We start from the raw sequence: 23,502 nt of genomic DNA, 5'->3' as shown, positions 1-23,502 counted from the left end.
GAAGACTTTCTCCAGTCTTCACCCTGACATCCTTGTGGGGTTTCTGGAGGTAAAACTCAAAAACTCATCAAAGAGTGGTGTTCCCCAAGGCTGTGCCCCTAGGAGCTTTTATCTTGCAAGCTAGTTGGCATTCATGTTTCAGTTACTCACCTTACCCTTGAGTTTTCCTGCCTTGCTGGCTGCAGCCATGGTTTCTGTTTTCAGGAAGCTATGATTCTCTGTATTCACCTCTCTCTCCAGTTTTTCAGGGTGTCAGTTGACCTTATGACCTCAATTCTCTGATAAAACAAAGGCTAGTTTTGATTTTCCACTTGTGTGTCTTTTTTCTTGTTGTAAGGATGGGACTGATGACTTGCAAGCTCTTTACATGTTGGATTGGAAACTGGAAGTCACATCTCTTCCCATTTGGGATACTTTCTTTGCTTTTCATTTACCCAGGTTCCTGAAGTAGCCCTCAGTGTTACTGAGTTCAGATTCAGTGTGGTTCTCAGACTGTTTGTTCTTGTCACTATACGGATATTTTTTTTCAATAAAAGTTTCTACAGGCTTTTATATAGTTCATCTCTGAGGTGCTTTTACCTACAGACAACTCCCTAAGCTCCGGAGCAGCGTGCATACATGTGTGTGTGCTGTGTACTTTAAGAGAGACTGAAAAATGATTTTCAGTAATCACTTTGCTATCTTAATTCCTTTTTTTGACTTTCTCTTTCCCTCTTAGAGCTCCCCCGTGAATTCTAGTTTTAAAACCCATGTTTTGTTTGTTTGTTTTTAAAGATTTTATTTATTTGGCAGAGAGAGATACAGCAAGAGAGGGAACACAAGCAGTGGGAGTAGGAGGAGAAGCAGGCTTCCCTGCTGAGCAGGGAGCCCGATGTGGGACTCGATCCCAGGACCCTGGCATCATGACCTGAGCCGAAGGCAGACGCTTAATGATTGAGCCACCCAGACGCCCCTAAAACCCATGTGTTAAGTGAGGATAATTTTGTTCGAGAATGTATCACATCGTGTTCCTTTTCTCTAAATCTTTGGACTCCTTATCTAATTTACACTGTAATTTTCAATAAAGAAAATCCTATAGGATAGTTTTTTTTTTTTACAATAGGATACATAAAACATTACGAATTATAATTCACATGACTTCCATGTAACAGTTTCAAATTATAAAAATAATTGTCATTTGGTGTATTCAACAAAGTCACCTGATTTAAATTCTTTCAAAAGTAGAATGTGTGAATTTAGTAGAAAAGAATGTCTTCAAATTTTGGCTGCTTTCTTCTTTGGGGAGTGATGCCAAATTTGTGTTGCATAGTAACAGTTTAAATCTCATTTAATCCACTTTGATATTTCTCTGTATTTATCTACTGTCCTATTAATATAAAGTATCTAGCCAAAAATCTTTGTGTTTGTTATTTATCCTAGTATTTTCTTGTATTTCCTAACTCAGAAAAATTCCTTTCAGTCTCGTAGTGTGGATAAGCAACATGCTGTAATCAATTATGATGCCTCTACGGATGAACATTTGGTGAAAGATTTGGGCAGCCTAAATGGGGTAAGTTAAGATTTTATTTTTTGTTTTACTTGAGTATTTTTTTTAATATTATAAGAAGACAAATCAGGTGACATTTCCTGTTTGTGTTCTGTTCCTTTTTGTTAGTTTGCATCTTACTCTTAAAGGCTTACCTAGGTACATAGCACTTTGGGGACCATATAGAAGAATATGAAACTAACCCATGTTCTCAAGAAACTGTATAGGCAGTAAATACAGAAATTCAGAAGGTTGTTGGTTGTTTTTATCCATAATGGTTGAAAAAGACTTCTTTAAGGAGGTGAGATGAAAGTTGACCTCACTGGATGGCTTGAAAGGTGCATTGAGATACTTTGTTTCTCTGTTAGTTTTTTTCCAAGACTTTGTCTGTTTCTCATGGCAAGCAGAATTAAGTCTTCAGGTTTGAACTGAAATGGCTCAAATTTGGCATCACCCACTTTTCCAGATTCCTGCTCTATTACAGTTTCCTTTGCCATACCACCAAAATTGTAGTTCTCCTGCTATCTCCTTCTCAAAATAATTTGTTAGATTCTCTTCAGCCTAGTAGTTCTCTCTTCTGCCTGGTCATTTACACAAGTTGTACTCAAACCCAAATTCCACTGCTTCCTAAAGGAGAGGCATTTAGGAATATTAACTTGCTGATGTTATTAACCTGTTGAACGAATTTAAAGCAGAAAGGGAGGCGGACTGGGTAGAAACCATTTTAACATGAGACAGGTAAGTACGCTATTTTGAGTCCCAGCTCCTATTTGCAGAATTACTTTCTTGCTTCTCCACACCTGTAAACCTTTGTTTTACTCTGTTTTGGGATGTTTTATCAGCCTTGTATTACATTTACTTTTACTTACTTGTCACTGTGCTGGATCATGAGCTCCAGAACGGTTCATGAGCCTTTGCTCAGAGCTCTGCATGGTGCATGAACACGATAAATCTTTTTTGAATGGAATTTAATTTTATTTTCTATATGTAGGAATTTATAGAGAAAAATTTTAATCTACTTGCATATGTGGACTATTTTAACTAAAATGTTACGTTCTGGTTTTAAGCCTAGAAATTTTCGTCTCCACCACAGTGCATTCGTAGGTGTCTTTATGTTATTATCTTGGAAAATAATAAGTAAGAATTACATCACAGTGTTTTATTCTTTTAAAAGACTGTGATCAAGTATAAAAATTATTTGGCATAGGTTATAAAAAAGATCAGGTGAAATACTAACTTACAAGTTTCCCTGGGTTGACCTTTCTCTTAATTTGATTATACTCAATAGTTCTGTGAAAGATAGTAACTCCTGGAGAGCAGCATTTGCATTTTGAACTCGAAGTCAGGACCTGGATTTGAATTTTAGTCGTAATTTACCAGTGGTAAATCTGGGGAAAATCACATACTCTCTCTGCAATTTAGTTTCCTTGTACATCTTCCTTTTAGTTCCCAGAGTTGTGGGAAAATGTAATGAGTTTGTGAGTCTGAAGACTCTGAAAAATTCAGTTACCTTGCTTTTAGCTTTAAAATAATGAAATGATAGTCCCTGCTCTGTAGTGTTGTTCCGGGGATGGCATGTGACAGTACATGTACGCGTGTACCCAGTGTGGAGCTGGAGAGCCTCACACGAATGACGGCTAGCTTTGCTGTTACCCACATGATGGCCTGGGACATATGCCGGAACAAAACTGTGGACTCCCACCTGTCATGCACTTTATCCTGGAGTAGACTATTACTCACAGCCTGTTTACTCTTAAAATTCTTATAATTCTAGAAATTTGAGCATCAGGTTAAAAGTAGTAATTTTAGAAGTAAGGGGACACAATGTGGTGATTATGAGCCCACACTGAATTCCTACCAGTGATGTAACTGTAGACAGGGCATTTAATTTTTCTGTTCCTCAATATTTTTAAATGTTCACAGCAAAACAGTACTCCTCTCAGGTTGTTGTGAAGCTCTAATGAGTTCGTAATTGTAAATGATTAGAACAGCATCTCGTTAGCCTTCAGTAAGTGGTAGCTATGGTGGCTGTGGTGTTAATGGGAAGAATAGCAGTTAAAACAAGTTTAGCACCCTCTCGCCTACATACCTGAATCCACTGCTATATATTTTTAAAAGCACTTACCAGCTAAACCCAACTTATAAATAACTCTAGCTCTGATCACTTTTACTCCCTTTCATCCTACCCTTAAGTACACTCCCAAGGGACCTAGATCTACACTTGGTGTTACTGTTACCAGGAATGAGATTGCTCTGCCTGAGGAAGCTGGAATGGGTTTTGTAGTTGATGTTATCGTGGCCCATTTCCCTGCAATCCCCTTGAAGCTTCTCTTTCTATGAAAACCCTTGTTTGCCTTCACTTCTTCCTGCCTCCTTCCTCCACTGGAGCACTTGCCCCTCGAGAGCCACTGTGGCCTGTGCCGTACCACTCCCATCCCATTCCGTGTCTGGCTTCTGTCACTAGGCTGTCCCTCAGCTCGCTGTGTCTAGCTTCTGCTGTATCCCCTTTTCACACTGGCGTTTCCGTTAGCTTCAGACCAGGGTGGCATAGAGTGGAGAAGCTGTAGGGAAAAAGAGGTGACTTTTCTCACAGGCAATGTGATTGAGGGGGTTGCACCCCTGGCCAGTCACTCTGTTCAGATTTCCCAGAGCATTAATATAATACAGAGTGGTTATATGGTTTTATACAGTATAATTATGCAGTTTAGTTGTATGTAAATTAAAGAGATGTTTATCTAGTTTGTTTTGCTTCTGTAAGTTAGTAGTTTGGAAGAGGGAGTTTGAATAGCTGGCCTGGCTTGGGCACCCGGGCTTCGTTGAGATGGAGAGAACATGGGATTTGTAGTTGAGAAAGACCTGAATTTGAATCCCAGGTATTCTACTTCTGAACTCTGAGATCTTGTTTGTTACTTCATTATCCATGCCTCGTTGTCCTTACCTGTTCTACCTGCAAGGCAGAGGTGTGATCAAATGATGTTGACATAAGAAACAAAACCTGCTTTCCCCATGTTTAACTTATTAAAATGTTTCATAATTGATTTATTTAAATGAATTTTTTTTGTTTTTTGGGGTTTTTTTTGCCTGTTGCTCTTTGAAATTTTCTCTCTTCCTTATATAATCTTAGCCTTTCAGGAGACTTTTTCTCTTCAGATGTTTTCACTTGCATTTTTGTGTGCTGAAACTTTGTGTCGGCTCATATTTCCTAAGCCTTTTTAGATCTCAGGGAATATTTCTGCCATAAATGCCAGCATGTTAAAATTATGTTTCTTGATTTTTGCAAGTACCTTCCTAATATATATGTATATATATCAAACACACAGTAGGTGCTTCATTAAGAGATTTGAGCAGTCTTAAGCTTTACATGGATCTGATTGGTCATCTTAGGCCTTTTGAGTAAAAATAGTATTTTTGGTTAAGACATTTTTAAGTAAAATTGGCTTAGAGCTATGGTGGCAGTCCTCTGACACAGTGGACATAATTGCTTGTCTTCTGCATACCAGACATCAGTGAATTAATGTTTCCTTTTATTCTTCTCTTTGCTTTTCCATCATTTTCCTCAGCTCTTCTGTTTTGTGATTATACTTAGAAGATTTAGGTAAACTCAAGGTGTAACTTTTAAAACACTCTAAAATATTCATTTTGGAAATGAATATGAAATTAGTTTACAAATGCCTGAAGCCTTTGAATTTTATTTGTATTAACATTTCAGCCTTTCTGTGAGGGACGTTGGAAGCTTGTGTTTTAGGATTACTCATAAATCATACTAAGGTGTGATCCCAAGTTTTAGCAGTATCTCACTGTCTCCTTATATCTGCACTTGGAATTACGATCATAACTTCTTCTGACTTTTTTCTGTAGACTTAAAACTGATACTCCATGACATATTACACGGTGCTGGTTATGCATAGGAATTTGAGTATATGACCACAATAACATAATTTCCTTATATATTTTACAATACGTCATTCAGGACCCTTCTAAAATTCCTCACCATGGAGGAAGCTTTCCCAAATAGGGTATCATGGCTGTCTCAAATCCAATAAAATAGAAGATTGAAAAAATGGAATTCAAAAGGAAAAAAAAGCTTTTAAAGTTTCAGCTAATCAGAGGAAAACTTGGATATTTATATAGTATCTTCATTCTGGGCAATTAATATGACAGTGTTCTGTGAATCTAGCAAATTTCAAGTCTTTAACTTCTAATGTGCCAGGAAAAATAATCACCATTTACCATCTGTGTCTTGTCGAATCTGTAAGTCTTTTTACAAATAATTTGCAGAAGTTAGGATAAAAGGACAATGAAAAACAATTGCAATTTTAATAAAAAATTAATTCTGACAAACTCAAATTTTTATTTCATATTTTCCTGGTTTTGAAAGGTACATAATATTCAAAATGGGTATTGTTCATCAGTTGTCCAGGGATACCTGGGATATATATCCATTTTATAAATGTTGGTTTCAGATTTCAAGTCTATTTCTAGCTACACTAGCTTATTATTTCTAGTTCTTCTTGCATTGTATTATCAGAATGCGTTATTTTAAAGACTTTGACAGCTTAAAATTTTATTAAGATAGCTATCTTCCATAATTTGAAAACTTTTCTTAGTTTTAGATCTATTAATGGAAGATTAGTAATTTTATTTCTTTATACATCATCTTTCTTTCTAGTTAGCTTTGTATAGATACCTGCCTTGGGCATTTGTCTACTTAGAAACTAAATCAAGTAAGTGTTGGAAAATAAACATCAAAAAATGAAAGAATGCGGGGGGGCGGAGCAAGATGGCAGAGGAGTAGGAGACCTGGATTTCGTCTGGTCTCAGGAATTCAGCTGGATAGGGATCAAACCATTCTGAACACCTACGAACTCAACAGGAGATCAAAGAAAAGAATAGCAACAACTCTCTGAACAGAAGAGCGACCACTTACTGGAATGTAGGACGTGAATCTGAGGCAATATTCGGGAGGATAGACGGCGGGGGAGAGGGCCTCCGTCCGCGGCTTCTGGCAAGTGATAGAGCCGCGGAGCACAAAATCGGAACTTTTAGAAGTCAGCTCCGCTGAGGGACGTTGCTCCAGTGGCTAAGCTGGGGGTGAAACCCTCTCGCAACAGTGTGATCTCAGGACCCGTGGGGTCACAGAAAGACCGGGGGTGCCTGAGTGCGGCAGAGCTCCCAGGTATCGGAGCCGGGAAGCCGGCTGCAGAGATGGAGCCGAGGCGCGGGCGCTCATCTGGGGGTTGCCGTAAACTGTGATCCAGGGCACAGTTGGGCCAATGCTCCTCCAGCAGGGACCCAGCAAGCGGCAGAGCCAGGGAGACTCCCCTTCCTCCCCCAGGTGGAGCGGCGTGGGAGGGCACCGCAGGGATCTGCTGGGTTTGGAGACTCCACACGGGGACCATGCCAGAGATAGAAACGCTTGGTCACAGGCCGGGTGAGCACGGAGTGCGGCCAGAGACCAGGGAGACGGGACTGATTGACTACTTTTCTCTGGGGGCGCACCAAGGACCGGGGCCCTGAGTTCTCGGCTCCTCCGGGCGGAGATTGGGAGGCCATTTTCACTCTCATCATCCCAAAGCTGTGCGGAGAGCTTGCAGGGAACAAGAGCAAACCCGAGCAGATTGCTTAGCCCGGACTGGCCAGGGCGGGGCAATTCTGCCTCCGCAAAGACATTTGGGAACCTCGCCCAGGTTCCTCCCTCAGACCCTCCCCCAGAAGATCAGCAGGAACAGCCAGCCAAGACCAAGTTTACCAATCAATGAGAATGGCAGAACTCCAGCGCTAGGGGAATACTGCACATGGTATTCATGGCTTTCTTACCATGATTCATTAGTCTTTCAAAGTTAATTTTTTTTTAACTGTTTTGTTTTCTTGAATTTTTCTTTTTCCCTTTTTGAACCAACATCTTATCAATCCCTTTTTTAAAAAACATTTTTATTTTTCATTTTTAGAGTCATATTCTATCCCTTCATAGTAGTCACCCCTATTTTTGGCATATATATATAAGTTGTTCTCTCTTTAAAACTTTGAGATACAGTTTCTTCTAACAGATCAAATATACCCTAAATCACTAGTATATGGCTTTGTTCTAGTCTCCTGCCTGATCACATTCTCTCCATTTTTTTTTAAATCTTCTTTTTTCAAACAACTTCTTATGGTATCAATTCCTTTTATAAAATCTTTTATAATTTTCATCTCTACAGTCATATTCCATCCCTTCATTGTATCAACCCTTATTTTGTACATATATAAGTCTTTCTTTCTTTAAAATTTTAGGAAGCACTTTCTTCTAACAGACCAAAATACACCAAAAATCTAGTGTGTGGCACTGATCTATGCACTAACCTGATCATATTTGATCATATTCTGTTTTTGTTTGTTTGTTCTGTTCTGTTTTTGTTTGTTTTTATCTTTTTTTTCTCCTTTTTTCTTTCTTTCCTTTTCTTTTCCCCTGGTTTCAGGTCTTTTCTGATTTGTTTAGAGTATATTTGCTGGGGACGTTGTTAACCTGTTAGCATTTTGTTCTCTCATTCCTCTGTTCTCCTCTGGACAAAATGACAAGATGAAAAAAATCACCTCAACAAAAAGAACAAGAGGTACTACCGTTTGCCAGGGAACTACTCAATACAGACATTAGTGTGATGTCGGACCTAGAGTTCAGAATCATGACTTTAAAGATACTAGCTGCGCTTGAAAAAAGCATGGAAGTTATGCAAACCCGTCCTGGAGAAATAAAAGAACTAAAATCTAACCAAGTCGAAATCAAAAAGGCTATTAATGAGGTGCAATAAAAAATGGGGGCACTAACTGCTAGGATAAATGAGGCAGAAGAGAGAATTAGTGATACAGAAGACCAAATGATGAAAAATATGGAAGCTGAGAAAAAGAGAGATAAACAACTACTGGATCAAAAGAGCAGAATTCAAGAGATAAGCGATAAGATAAGACAAAAAAACATTAGAATAATTGCGATCCCAGAAGAAGAAAAAAGAGAGAGGGGCAGAAGGTATATTGGAGCAAATTATAACAGAGAACTTCCCTAATGTGGGGAAGGAAACAGGCATCCAAATCCAGGAGGCACAGAGAACCCCTCTCAAAATCAATAAAAATAGGTCAACACCCCGACATCTAATAGTAAAACTTACGAGGCTCAGAGACAAAGAGAAAATCTTGAAAGCAGCTCGGGAGAAGAGATATGTAACCTACAATGGTAGAAAGATTAGATTGGCAACAGACCTATCCACAGAGACCTGGCAGGCCAGAAAGGACTGGCATGATATCTTCAGAGCACTAAACGAGAAAAGTATGCAGCCAAGAATACTATATCCAGCTAGGCTGTCATTGAAAACGGAAGGAAAGATAAAAAGCTTCCAGGACAAACAAAAACTAAAGGAATTTGCAAACACGAAACCAGCCCTCCAAGAAATATTGAAAGGGGTCCTCTAAGCAAAGAGAGAGCCTAAAAGCAGCATAGACAAGAAAGGAACAGACAATATACAGTCACAATCACCTTACAGGCAATACAGTGGCACTGAATTGATATCTTTCAATAGTTATCCTGAATGTAAATGGGCTAAATGCCCCAATCAAAAGACACAGGCTATCATATTGGATAAAAAAACAAGACCCATCGATATGCCGTCTGCAAGAGACTCATTTTAGAACCAAAGACACCCCCAGATTGAAAGTGAGGGGGTGGAAAACCATTTACCATGCCAGTGGACACCGAAAGAAAGCTGGGGTGGCAATCCTTATATCAGACAAATTAGATTTTAAAACACAGACTGTAGTAAGAGATGAAGGACACTATATCCTACTTAAAGGGTCTATCCAACAAGAAGATCTAGCAATTGTAAATATCTGTGCCCCTAACATGGGAGCAGCCAATTATATAAGGCAATTAATAACAAAAGCAAAGAAACACATTGACAACAATACAATAACAGTGGGGGACTTTAACACCCCCTGACTGAAATGGACAGATCATCTAAGCAAAAGATCAACAAAGAAATAAACACTTTAAATGACATACTGGACCAAATGGACTTCACAGACATATTGAGAACATTCCATCCCAAAGCAACGGAATACACATTCTTCTCTAGTGCCTATGGAACATTCTCCAGAATAGATCACATCCTAGGTAACAAATAAGGTCTCAACTGGTACAAAAAGATTGGGATTATTCCCTGCATATTTTCACACCACAATGCTTTGAAACTAGAACTCAATCACAAGAGGAAAGTCAGAAAGAACTCAAATGCATGGAAGCTAAAGAGCATCCTACTAAAGAATGAATGGGTCAACGAGGAAATTAAAGAAGAATTTAAAAACTTCATGGAAACCAATGAAAATGAAAACACAATTGTTCAAAATCTTTGGGATACAGCAAAGGCAGTCCTGAGAGGAAAGTAGATAGCAATACAAGCCTTTCTCAAGAAACAAGAAAGGTCTCAAATATACAACCTAACCCTGCACCTGAAGGAGCTGGAGAAAATCATCAAATAAGCCTAAACCCAGCAGGAGAAGAGAAATAATGAAGATCAGAGCAGAAGTCAATGAAAAGAAACCAAAAGAACAGTAGAACAGATGAACGAAACTAGGAGCTGGATTTTTGAAAGAATTAACACGATTGATAAACCCCTGGCCAGACTTATCAAAAAGAAAAGAAAAATGACCCAACCATCAAATCATGAATGAAAGAGGAGAGATCAGAACCAACACCAAAGGCATACGAACAATTATAAGAATATATTAGGAGCAAGTGTATGCCAGCAAATTAGATAACCTGGAAGAAATGGATACATTCCTAGACATGTATCAAGTACCAAAATTGAACCAGGAAGAAATAGAAAACCTGAACAGACCTATAACCACTAAGGAAATTGAAGCAGCCTTTAAAAATCTCCCAACAAATAAAAGCCCAGGGCCAGATGGCTTCCCAGGAGAATTCTACCAAGCATTTAAAGAAGAATTAATACCTATTCTCCTGAAACTGTTCCAGAAAATAGAAATGGAAGGAAAACTTCCAAACTCATTTTATGAGGCCACCATTGCCTTGATCCCAAAACCAGACAAAGACCCCATCAAAAAGGAGAATTACAGACCAATATCCTTGATGAACATGGATGCAAAAATTCTCACCAAAATACTAGCCAATAGGATCCAACAGTACATTAAAAGGATTATTCACCATGACCAAGTGGGATTTATCCCTGGGCTGCAAGGCTGTTTCAACTTCCACAAATCAATCAACGTGATACAATACATTAACAAAAGAAAGAACAAGAATAATAGGATCCTCTCAATAGATGCAGAAAAAGCATTTCGCAAAGTACAGCATCCTTTCTTGATCAAAACTCTTCAGAGTATAGGGATAGAGGGTACATACCTCAATATCATAAAAGCCATCTATGAAAAACCTACAGCGAATATCATTCTCAATGGGGAAAAGCTGAAAGGTTTCCCCCTAAGGTCAGGAACATGGCAGGGATGTCCACTATCACCACTGCTCTTCAACATAGTATTAGAAGTCCTAGCCACAGCAATCAGACAACAAAAAGAAATCAAAGGCATCCAAATTGGCAAAGAGGAAGTCAAACTCTCACTCTTTGCAGATGATATGATACTTTATGTGGAAAACCCAAAAGACTCCACCCAAAACTGCTAGAACTCATACAGGAATTCAGTAAAGTAGCAGGCTATAAAATCAATGCACAGAAATCAGTGGCATTCATATACACCAACAACAAGACAGAAGAGAGACTAATTAAGGAGTCGATCCCATTTACAATTACACCCAAAACCATAAGATACCTAGGAATAAATCTAACCAAAGAGGCAAAGGCTCTGTACTCAGAAAACTATAAAATACTCATGAAAGAAATTGAGGAAGACACGAAGAAATGGAAAAACATTCCATGCTCATGGATTGGCAGAACAAACATTGTGAAGATGTAAATGCTACCTAGAGCAAGCTACACATTCACTGCAATCCCCCTCAAAATACCATCCACTTTTTTCAAAGAAATGGAACAAATAATCCTAAAATTTGTATGGAACCAGAAGACACCCCGAATAGCCAGAGGAATGTTGAAAAAAAGCAAAGCTGGCAGCATCACAATTCTGGACTTCCAGCTCTATTACAAAGCTGTCATCATCAAGACAGTGTTGTACTGGCACTAAAACAGACACATAGATCAATGGAACAGAATAGAGAGCCCAGAAATGGACCCTCAACTCTATTGTCAACTAAAGCAGAAAAGAATGTCCGATGGAAAAAAGACAGTCTCTTCAACAAATGGTGTTGGGAAAATTGGACAACCACATGCAGAAGAATGTAACTGGACCATTTCCTTACACCACACACAAAAATAGACTCCAAATGGTTGAAAGACCTCAGTGTGAGACAGGAGTCCATCAGAATCCTAAGGGAGAACACAGGCAGCCAGCTCTTCGAACTCAGCCATAGCAACTTCTTCCTAGAAACATCGCCAAAGGGAAGGGAAGCAAGGGCCAAAAATGAACTATTGGGACTTCATCAAGATAAAAAGCTTTTGCACAGCAAAAGAAACAGTCCACAAAACCAAAAGACAACCCACAGAATGGGAGAAAATATTTACAAATGACATATCAGATAAAGGGCTAGTATCCAAAATCTATAAAGAACTTCTCAACTCAACACCCAAAGAACAAATAATCCAATCAAGAAATGGGTAGAAGACACGAGCAGACATTTTTCCAAAGGAGACATCCAAATGGTCAACAGACACATGAAAAAGTGCTCAACATCACTCGGCATCAGGGAAATCCAAATCAAAACCTCAATGAGATACTACCTCACACCAGTCAGAATGGCTAAAATTAAGAAGTCAGGAAACGACAGATGTTGGCGGGGATGCGGAGAAAGGGGAACCCTCCTACACTGTTGGTGGGAATGCAAGCTGGTGCAGCCACTCTGGAAAACAGTATGGAGGTTCCTCAAACAGTTGAAAATAGAGCTACCATACGATCCAGCAATTGCACTACTGGGTATTTACCCCAAAGATACCAATGTAGGGATCGGAAGGGGTACTTGCACCCCGATGTTTATAGCAACAGTGTCCACAATAGCCAAACTGTGGAAAGAGCCAAGATGTCCATCTACAGATGAATGGATAAAGAGGAAGTGGTATATATATACAATGGAGTATTATGCAGCCATTAAAAGGAATGCGATCTTGCCATTTGCAACGACGTGGATGGAACTGTTGGGTGTTAATTCTGATTGAAATAAGTCAATCAGAGAAAGACATGTATCATATGACCTCACTGATAGGAGGAATTCTTAATCTCAGGAAACAAACTGAGTGTTGCTGGAGTGGTGGGGGGTCGGAGGGATGGGGTGGCTGGGTGATAGACATTGGGGAGGTTATGTGGTATGGTGAATACTGTGAATCGTGCAAGACTGTTGAATCACAGATCTGTACCTCTGAAACAAATAATGCAATATATGTTAAGAAAAAAAAATGAAGAAGATAGCAGGAGGGGAAGAATGAAGGGGAGTAAATCGGAGGGGGAGATGAACCATGAGAGACAATGGACTCTGAAAAAGAAACTGAGGGTTCTAGAGGTGAGGGGGGTGGAGGGATGGGTTAGCCTGGTAATGGGTATTAAAGAGGGCATGTTCTGTATGGAGCGCTGGGTGTTATGCACAAACAATGAATCATGGAACACCACATCAAAAACTAATGATGTAATATATGGTGATCAACATAACAATAAAAAATTTAAAGAAAAGAATGAACGAATGCTATGAAAATTTAAAATACAGAATTGTTCATTTTCTTATTGAGAAATGTGCATGATTCTTCTTACTGAAAGGATGAAAAATACCCTATTTCCTTTTTGTCCTTGAAAACAGCCTTCTCTTACCACTTTTTGCATTAGAGAAAATTCATCTAGGATTATCTTTATCTGAAGACTCGTGGTCTGATATTTTGCTACATTATTATCAGTTTTATCACTGTTACTGTAGCCTAGAGCTCTGCCACCTCTGTGTTCCTCTTACAATTGTGAAATATCTTCCTGTCTGTTTTCTTCGCTTTGCCTTTGTGGATGGTAAGCGAGAAATTCAGAATCCTCAGTGGTGCTCTTTAATAGCTTGTAAAAGAGAAGGACAAAGATAAGTGTCTCCAGATGTATGTCTCGTCTTCTTGGAGAGATGGTGCAGGGTTGTGGGCAACGTCTTCTTGGAGAGATGGTGCAGAAAGTGAAGGTCGCAGCAGCAGTCATGGTTTACTGCATCATCCTTCTAGTCCAGTGCTTCCCACGAAAGCACTTGAAAGTGACCCATCGGAAGAAAAAGAAAAAAAGGTGAAATATTTTGTTGCTTTTTATAGTAATTTGTTGAAATGTTACTATTTTGGATATAAGGGTTGGTTTCAAATATAGTATTAAAATTAATTTCACCTTTTCTATTTACCTTTTTAATGTGCCTAGTAGAAAACTTAAGAGTATATGTGTAGCTTGCATTTGGGGCTTGCAATATATTTCTTAGATAGCAGTGTTCTAGGCAATTCCATTCTTCTGTTTTCTTATTATTTTGGTCATTTTCGGCACAGTTGGAAATCACTGATGAGTAGTGATAAAATGGTGATGGGTTGATGAAATAGCAGAGTGTTTCAAGAAACAGGAAAAATAAGGTCAGTAAAATCCCATAATATATCTTAGAGTCATAAAAAGGTCTAAAGGACTCATATGGCATTTGTAAAATAGAGAATATGAGTTTTGTCTACGGCCATACCACCCTGAATGCGCCCGATCTCGTCTCATCTCAGAGGCTAAGCAGGGTCTGGTTAGTACTTGGATGGGAGAATATGAGTTTTATTCCATTTTTTTAAAAATACAGTTTCTTTTTGTTCTTTGGAAGAATTGTAATAATGAAAGTAATGAAATATCAAACCTCACAAATAGTTAGAATTGTCCAAAAAAGCTAAAATTGAGTCCAGTGAACCCTGATGATATATCAAGAGTTAAGTATTTCCCTTTACAATTTGCCAGCTTCAAATTAGGAACTTTTCTTAGCATCATATTTAGGTGCCTAAATTTGTCTTGGCAGTGCGCGGTGGACTTAGAGGCACTGCAGCCTGGTTCTTTGTGTGTTATGATATCAATTCAGGGCTTGGTAGGAAATCATTTATCAGTCTATAAGATGCATGGCACGTTTTATGATACACAACCCATGTTAACCATTATATCTAATGTATTTTTAAGTATAAGGTTTGAGTGTTTATCTGAAATGTAACAATTAATACTCAGTATATAACCTAACATCTTTTTCTCTCTTTGTAGACTTTTGTGAATGATGTAAGGATTCCAGAACAGACTTATATCACCTTGAAACTTGAAGATAAGCTGAGATTTGGATATGATATCCTTATATGATTTTGTACATTTATCAAATTGATTCAAAAATCTTTTCTGGTGTAAAATGACATTTCTTGAGATGTAAGAATTTGCAGTGGAGGCATACTAGAAGTCTCTTTGCCCTCCCAAACTAAAATACATGTTTAAAAATAATATATATATATATATTTTTTTTGGTTGTTGTTGTTGTTGTTGTTCAGTATGCCTGTTCCTAGAAGTAATCCTAGAAAAGTTGGACTCACCTTCCCCCCCCATATATAATTTCAGTAGAGATTTCCCTTTAATGGTATTATATATATAATTTTGGTATGGGGGAATGTAACAAGGAGAGGACAGGGGAGTGTTTAATATTAGCCCAGCCCAGGGATTTTTTTGTTGTTGTTTGGATGATCATGGCACAGATCAACATCCTAGGAGGAGTGTAAGAATTTATCCCTACCTTTTTTCCCATTCATACTTTTACTCTATTTTATGAATTCTGTCTCTATTGCCTATTTAATTCAGATTTTCCAGTATCCTGTATCTTCTGAGACCTGTGCTCCCTGGTTAAGTTAATTAAGCAGTTAGTGTGTATTTAAGATTCTTTTGCTTAAAAATAGGATCCTAGGGGCGTCTGGCTGGCTTAGTTGGTTAGAGCATGCGATTCTTGATTTTGGAGTTGTGAGTTCGAGCACCAGGTTGGGTGTAGAGATTACTTAAAAATGTTTTTAAAAAAAGTAAATAAAAATAGGATTCTAAGAACTGAACAGGGACCTAACTTTGTCCTTCTTAGGGTAGGGTAAAGGACCACTAGTGAAGAGACGGGACAAGTTTGAAAAAGCAGAAGACATTTCTGTTCATACAAGGCAAAAAGCTTTGTAGCAAAGGACTTTTCTTTAATTAAAATACAGATATTCTACATTATACTGAATGGTTTTCTTGTGTTTTCACTGTGACTTCAGTATGTAAGAATGTGTTAAACGTATTGGCAACTCAGATGGCCTTTATCACTCTAGCATAGAAAATGTAGTCTCAGCTATCTGGAATTGATGCTTAGCTGAAATAAATGTACTAACACTTTAAAATTGTTATTAAAGTATAACTAGGTTTTTTTTTAGACTTAAAATTTTTGAAAACTGTTTTTGTAGCACATATATAAACCTTATACTTGTGGAACAAAGAAACATGTGAAAAATGAAGCCGTTTAAATATTAATACTTGTAAGTTGTATGTTTTAAATCCTTTAAAAAATACAGATCACATAAAATGATTAAGAATTAATATTAAAGCCCACAGGGTGCCTGGGTGGTTCAGTCAGTTGGGCAGCTGCCTTTGGCTCGGGTCATGATCCCGGGGTCCTGGGATCGAGCTCTGCGTCGGGCTCCCTGCTCAGCAGGGGGCCTAATTCTCCCTCTGCCTGCCTCTCTGCCTACTTGTTCTCTCTCTATCTCTCTGTCAAATAAATAAAATCTTTAAAAAAAAAAAAGAATTAACGTTAAAGCCTTGATTCATGGGCCGTTTTCCACCTGCATAAGAAGTTTCATCAAACAATAAATACAAATATATTTTGAATTTAAGTATGTCCTTAATCCATTTGACTTTAGCTGTTTCAAAACATGAGAAAATAATAGGAAATCTGTTTCAATAAAACTCTATTTACTTTGAATTTTAAATCAAGAAGAAACTGAGAATTAACTCCTGCTTTTACAGTTTGTTTAGTGATTTAATAGGGAACTAGTATTTCCTTTATAAAATATATATATATATATTTTTTTTTTTTTTTCCTGAAATTGCTGGGACAAATGTTTTGTTCCAGAGGACTGTTTTAGGGTTTTAAATCTGTGTTGAACCAGAGCTGCTATTCCAAATCCTCAGGGTAGGCTCAGTTAATTATTTTAAAATAGCATCTCATATTGCTTATGATTTTGAGCACTATACATACATAAATGAACATTGGGCTGTTACAATGGCAGAAATTTTATTATATAGGATGAAATTCTTAAAACAAATTTTATGTTCTATTGTTTTATATTTGGCTGTACCAGACTGAAGTGTAGTTATTGTGCTTTATTCATATTAAAATTAAGCTTAATAGTTAGCCAGTCTACAAACTGCTATACCTTGGAGTGGAAAACTGTCCTATTTATTAAAATGTCATAGCAATAGAAAGAACTGAATTTCATCTATTATTGTTTTCTCTTTGATTTCTGCTCTTATTAGTTTCTTTTTTCTACTTATTCATTTGAGACCTTCTGTTTTTATATAGTCTTTCTAGTTCTGTAAATTTTCTCCTAAGTACTACTTTAACATTCAAAATACTTTTAATTTCTCTTGATTTTTTGAGTGCAGGTTATCTGTAAGCTTGTTAAAATAATTTGGAGGTTTTCCAGAGACTTTCTGTAATTGACTTCTCATTTAATTCCATAGAGCTCAGAGGACATATTTTGTATGTCTCAAATCCTTTCAAATTTATTGAGACTTGTCCTGTGGCCCAGAATGTACCTGGTCTATCTATCTTGATAAGTGTTCCATATATTGTTGAAAAGAATGTGCATTCTGTTGTTTTGGAGTTTTCTATTGGTCATTATGCCAACTTGGTTCCCATCTTCACTATTTTCCTGATTGATTGTCTACTTGTTCTATCAGTTATTCAGAGAGAGGTGTTAAATCTCAGGCTATAATTGTGGATTTGTCCATTTCTCCTTGCAGAAGTTTTTGCTTCATGTAATTTTAAACCTGGTTATTAGGTATATAAACATTTAGGATTAAAATATCCTCTTGATGAATTGGCATCATTTGTTATTATAAAATGACCTGCTTTATTCAAGATAGTTCTTTGCTCCAAAATATGGTTTGTTTGGACATTGCTATAGTTTTTCCACCTTTATTTATTTATTTAGGTTAGTGTTAGCATGGAACATCTTTTACAGTCTTTTACTTTTAAGCTGTTTGTGTCTTTACATTTGAAGTAGGCATCATATAGTTGGCATTACTTTTTTTATTCAATCTGATCATTTCTGCCTTCATTCTTGAATTTAGATCATTCACATTTAGTGTGATTATTGATGTAGTTAGATTTATTATTTTATTTTACATTTTTAAGATTTTATTTATTAGAGAGAGAGAGTGTGTGAGTGGGGGAGAAGCAGAGCAGGAGGGTGAGGGAGGAGGAAAGAATCTCAAGCAGACTCCCCACTGAGCATGGAGCCTGGTGCAGGGCTTGATCTCACAACTCTTGAGATCATGACCTGAGCCAAAACTAACAGTTGGACACTTAACCAACTGAGCCACCTGATGTAGTTAGATTTAAATCTGTCATCTTGATATTTGTGTTCTCTTTGTGCCATCAGTTTTTTGTCTTTTTCCCATAATTTCTTTTGGGTTATTTGAACATTTTATATGACTCCATTAATCTCTTTTGTTGGCTTATTAACTATAACTTTTTTTTATTTTAGTGGTTGCTTCAAGATTTATAATTACACCTTTAATTTTAAGTTTTATCTTCAAGTGATGTTATACCAATTCACATATAGTATAAGAACCTTATAGCAGTGTACTTCTATCCTGTACTTCTGTCCTGACCTTTGTGCTGATTGTCAACTTTTTATTTTTAGTTATGTTACAAACTGCATATTACATCGTTGTGAGTAAAAGGTCAATTATCTTTTAGAGATTTAAATAAGAAAAATATCTCCTATCTTTATGCTCATTGTATTCTTTTATCTTAAACCAACGTAGATATCATTTCTCATGCTCTTCACATTCCTCTTTATAGGTCTATCTTTTCATCTGGTATCATTTTCTTTCTGCTCAGGGCTTCCTTTAATATTTCTTGTAGTATGGTTTCCCTAGTGATGAATTCTTCCCATTTTCATATGTCTGGAAAAGTATTTCACCTTAGTTATTGAAAGTTATTACTGCTGGGTGTTTATTGTAGGTGGCATTTCTTTTCTTTCCGTGTGTTAAAGCTGTTGCTCTACTGTATTCTCACTTGGATTATTTCCCTTTATCCCTGGTTTTGAGCAATTTGATTATGATTTGCCTTGGTGTAATTTTTTTCATGTTTCCCCTGCTTGGGGTTTGTTAAGCTTCTTGGATCTGTGGGTTTATAGTTTTAATCAAATTTAGAAAATGTTTCAGCCATTATTTTTCCAGATATTATTTTGCCTTCCTCACTTCCTTAAAGGACTTCAATTAAATGTTGTTAGGTTACTTGACATTGTCTCTCAACTTACTGGTACTCTATTTATTTATTTATTTATTTATTATTTTTTAATCATTGGTTCTGTGTTCCAGTTTGGATTATTATTGCTGTGTCTTTAAGTTTACTGATCTTCTTTTGGGCAGTGTCTAATCTACCACTAATCCATGCGGTATAGAACACTTGAAGTTCAATTTGGATTTTGTATTTGATATCTCCCAAGCTACTACTTAGCTTTTTGAACATATAGAATATGGTTATAACTTTTAACACCTTTGTTGACATCTGGGTCAGTTCTGCATCAGTTTTAATTCATTTAATTTGCATGTAGAGTAATTTTTGATTGGATGGCGGACATTGTGAGTTTGTTGAGTATTGCATGCATATTTTTGTATTCCTCTACATATTTTTGAGCTTTGTTCTGGGACACAGGTTCCTTGGAAACCGTTTTAGCACTTTGGGTCTTGCTTTTAAGATTTGTTAGGCTTCTGAGTTTAGTCTGAGACTGATATTCCCCACTATGAAGGCAAGACCTTTCTGTATACCATAGGGGTCAGCAAACCCAGTGGCAAATCTGGCTTTCAGCCCATGTTTGTAAATAACGTTTTATTGGAACACAGCCATACCCACCCATTTACATATTTCTGTGGCTGCTTTTGGACTACCACGGCAGAGTTGAGTAGTTGTAACAGAGATCATATGGTCCCAAAGCCTAAAATATTTACTATCTGGCACTTTACAGAAGAAATGTGTCACCTCTGCTTTATCCAGTGACTCATGATTCATGATGTTTTCCATCCTGGCCATATGTGAGCACTGTTACCTGTAGTACTTTTAGATGGTTCTTGCCCCAGACCTAGGTAGGAATTTTCTCACATGCATTCCCAATCAGTACGCAGCTGAATGCTTGAGCAAGATCCTCAGACATGTGGAATTCTCTCTTCTGTGCAGCTCTCTTCTCTTCAGTGCTCAGTCCCATGACCTCTGGTCATCTTGGTCTCCCGGACCTTCACAGGTTGCCTTCACAGCTCAGAGAGCCCTCCTTGCCCAGTGACCTGGAAGCTCTGTTAGGGCAGTGGTCTGGGGACAGGGATTAGATTCACCTCAATTTGTTTCTCTTCACTCAGGAGTCACTGTCTTTTGTTCCCTGATGTTGATTGTCTTGAAAACCATTGTTTTATATATTTTGTCCATTTTTTGGTTGCTTCAGATGGGAGAGTAACTCTGGTTCCTTTTTTCCGTCTTGGCCAGAAGCAGGAATCTGAGAAGTTGATTCTGGCCATTCTGGATATACAGATGGAATCCAGGGGAGGAGGTGTAGGCTAGAGACAAAAATTTGGGAATTTCCATTGTCTAAATAATATTTAATTCCTTAAGACTAAATGATACCACTCATGGGAGAGAATACAGATTGATAAGAGAGAGGTCCAAGGACTGAAACCTGATACATTCCACTATGAAGAGGCAGGAGAGATAAGGAACCAGTTGAAAAAAGATTAAGATCGAATTGCTGGTGAACTAGGAGGAAAATCAGAATATGGTGTGGTTTCCATGTTGAATGGAAAATGATTAAACATTACTTAAATACATAAATCTCAAAATCCTTACCATCCCAGTCATATGAGTCAGTATAAGAATCTAGTACCTTGATTTTTTTAATGAGGTTCTTTTTCCCAAAGAAGTTATCTATTCCTATAAAAATGGCCCACAAAATGATTGGATTAATCATATTAGAAGCAAGGTAAAAATCATTTTCATAACTTTCAAGATTATGATTTATCTGTATTTGGAACATTACATGTGGCGTTCTGTCCTTGGGTCCAGATCATGGCTGCTAAAATGGTCAAGAGGGGGATAAACATAACTAAAAATCAAGCATTCTTCTTTTAGCGGAGTTGAATCCTGATTAATGTGATTGATATCCACAACAAAACATGAACACACTTCCCAGATTTCAAAAATGGGGGACATTCAAAGCTTTTTGAAAGAACCAAATTTAGGAAATGGAGATGAGCAGTTAAATAAGGAGTAATGTCATAGAAGAAAAGTTAAAAGCAGTTGTTTAAAAGGTTTTTTAAAAGTTAGGATATTCATCTACCAGAATAAAATGATACATCTTTCTGAAGGTAGAGACAAACGTAAGCTAGTAGAAAATTGCTTAGAGAAATAAAATTATCCCTTTAGAAGTTTTTCTGTCATGAACTTTTTTTTAAAACTTTGGCATCTCCTAGGACCTGCCTTGTTAATACAGTGTGCAATCTATTTTAGCTTTATTGTGTATTTCAGTATTGAATATAGTAAAATTTCCCATATTTCTAAGGAGAGGATCCAGAAAGATAAGTTTTTGGCCAACTTTAAGGAGACTTTTTAAGGATAGTCTTAATATATATTTTAAATCAGATAAAATATCCAAATTTAGAAAAAGAATGCTTTTTTCCATTCTTCCACTGTATAAAATAGTAGTATTCAAGTATTCTCATATATTTTGACATCCAATGTCTTCAGCACCATGAGAGAGAGTCACATTCTTTTCAGTATATAGTTTTTCAGAGAATATTGTATTAATGCCCATTCAGTTGTTTGAGACTACAGCACTTCTTGAAACCTTAAAACACTGGAAATCTTGTCCCAAGCAGCAAAAGCTCATATGTAATACTGGATTTCTTCTGTAGGTGCTTGGTATCTCCGCAATGAAACAACTTAGTGACTGAATTTTTAAAAATGATTTTTGAAAGATGTGTTCACAGTGATACCTGACACCTGGTGTTTTTAAGGCTCTAGGAATAACTAAAACTTTAAAATTTTGCTCTCCTTTTAGTTAGCTTTAATTATCATTTAGATAAAGGAGAGGGTCTAAGAGAGCATTACTAGTATATAGATGAGTTTCTTTGACCCCACTCTTAGATAAACATTTCTTGAATAAATTGAGCATAGGGATGACTTAGAATAACAATCACACAGCCTTATGTAAAGGAATAGGGAAATAACATACAAATGTGAATTTTTTTTAAGATTTTATTTATTTCAAGAGAGAGACCATGCAAGCAGGGGAAGGGGCAGAGGGAGACAGAGAATCCTAAGCAGGCTCTATGATCAGCATAGAGCCCAAAGCAGGGCTCGATCCCATGACCCTGAGATCATGACCTGACCTGAAATCAAGAGTCGGATGCAAACAATTGAGCCACCCAGGCACCCCACAAATACGATTTTTAATGAGCAAGAATTTAAACTGTAACTTTTCTATTCAGATATAATCAGCATGACTGTAGTTTATACTATATTGTATATTTTTAACTTACAACATGAGTAATTTAATTGTATCTTAGATTGTCATTTTTTAAAATTAGCAACTTAAAAACAGTTAACCTAGGGTCTGTACCATTAGGAAGTGGTAGCTTTGGAGGTAAATGCTAAGACTAGGGCATTCTCAAAATCTCAGAGTGATACCAGGGTTCTCAAGTAAATTCATGACCCAGACGAGGATCCTTGAGATCTTTGGTCCACACACACAAACCATTTTGGAAGGTAAGGAGTTCGACTCCAAGAAGTGGGGCCTCTCTAAAGTTTTCCTGATCTTAAAGGAGTCTTAAGTCTAAAGATAGTACCCCAGACTAGCCTTGGGGAATAGCCTGGAACACTCTCAGGAATAAATTTGAAGCCCCAGGAAAACCCTCATAGCAGGCTACAGTCATTTGTGTTTCCCACTGGAAAAATGGAAATGGCTTTCCATTTTTTTGAGACACTGTTTTCCATTGGAAATGTAGGAATGCTATGAATCTTCTCCAACTATTAATGAGTTCCCTGGGGGTAAAACAAAGTTACTAGACTTATTTTTCATTAAGTAGGAAATTATTACAAAATATATATTTTCACCTATATCAGGAAATACATATCAGCATGTGTACAAAACAAAAAAAAGGAAAATTCTAATATGTCACAGCTACAGGAACCCTGGACTGGGATTTAGCTGACTAGATTGTTGTCTTAGGTTTTGCCTCTCCAGTCCTCAGGTTCCCTGTATACAGAATAGGAGGACCAGTTCATGGAATTAAATAGGATATTCCCCAGAGCTCTTTGAAACTCCAAAAAATTCTGAGTTTTTATTGTTTTAATGAGTAGAAATACAAGTTAAATACTCGTCTGCAAGTTTACTGCTCCTTAGGCATGGAAACTATTTTTACCCCAAGTGGTTGTGATAATTACAGCTTTCTACCCTTGAAGTCATAGGGTGCTGTGAATTGATAAAGGATAATAGAATTTAGTGCATGGTTATAAAAGTCCTTTCAGTACAGGGTTAAGTAATGGTGGGAAATGTGACCTCTGCTGTGTAGTGTAAGATGTTCTTTAATATACGGAGGCATTGTTCTTTTTGGCGTAATAATGAAAGCATTCA

At 37.2% G+C, this 23,502-nt stretch overlaps 1 protein-coding gene across 13 annotated transcripts in view; it reads left to right on the top strand.

Moving 5' to 3' along the window:
• The window catches only part of CEP170 (centrosomal protein 170), a 137,403-nt gene that overhangs the window by 53,359 nt on the left and 60,542 nt on the right, over window positions 1-23,502 (top strand). For 12 of the 13 annotated variants that reach the window (XM_088017164.1, XM_088017156.1, XM_088017167.1 and 9 more), the window contains exons 3-4: window positions 1,460-1,549; window positions 14,855-14,936. In XM_088017164.1, the coding sequence (XP_087873290.1) occupies window positions 1,460-1,549; window positions 14,855-14,936 (172 nt within the window). The remainder of the gene's footprint in view (window positions 1-1,459; window positions 1,550-14,854; window positions 14,937-23,502) is intronic. The other variant, XM_088017157.1, reaches the window with a different exon arrangement.

The sequence above is a fragment of the Eumetopias jubatus genome, unplaced genomic scaffold (assembly GCF_037043125.1).
Source record: "Eumetopias jubatus isolate StellerSeaLion01/CBP00866 unplaced genomic scaffold, mEumJub1_p1.0 scaffold_12, whole genome shotgun sequence".
Lineage (NCBI taxonomy): Eukaryota > Metazoa > Chordata > Mammalia > Carnivora > Otariidae > Eumetopias > Eumetopias jubatus.
This window is presented reverse-complemented; position numbering and strand designations above follow the sequence as displayed.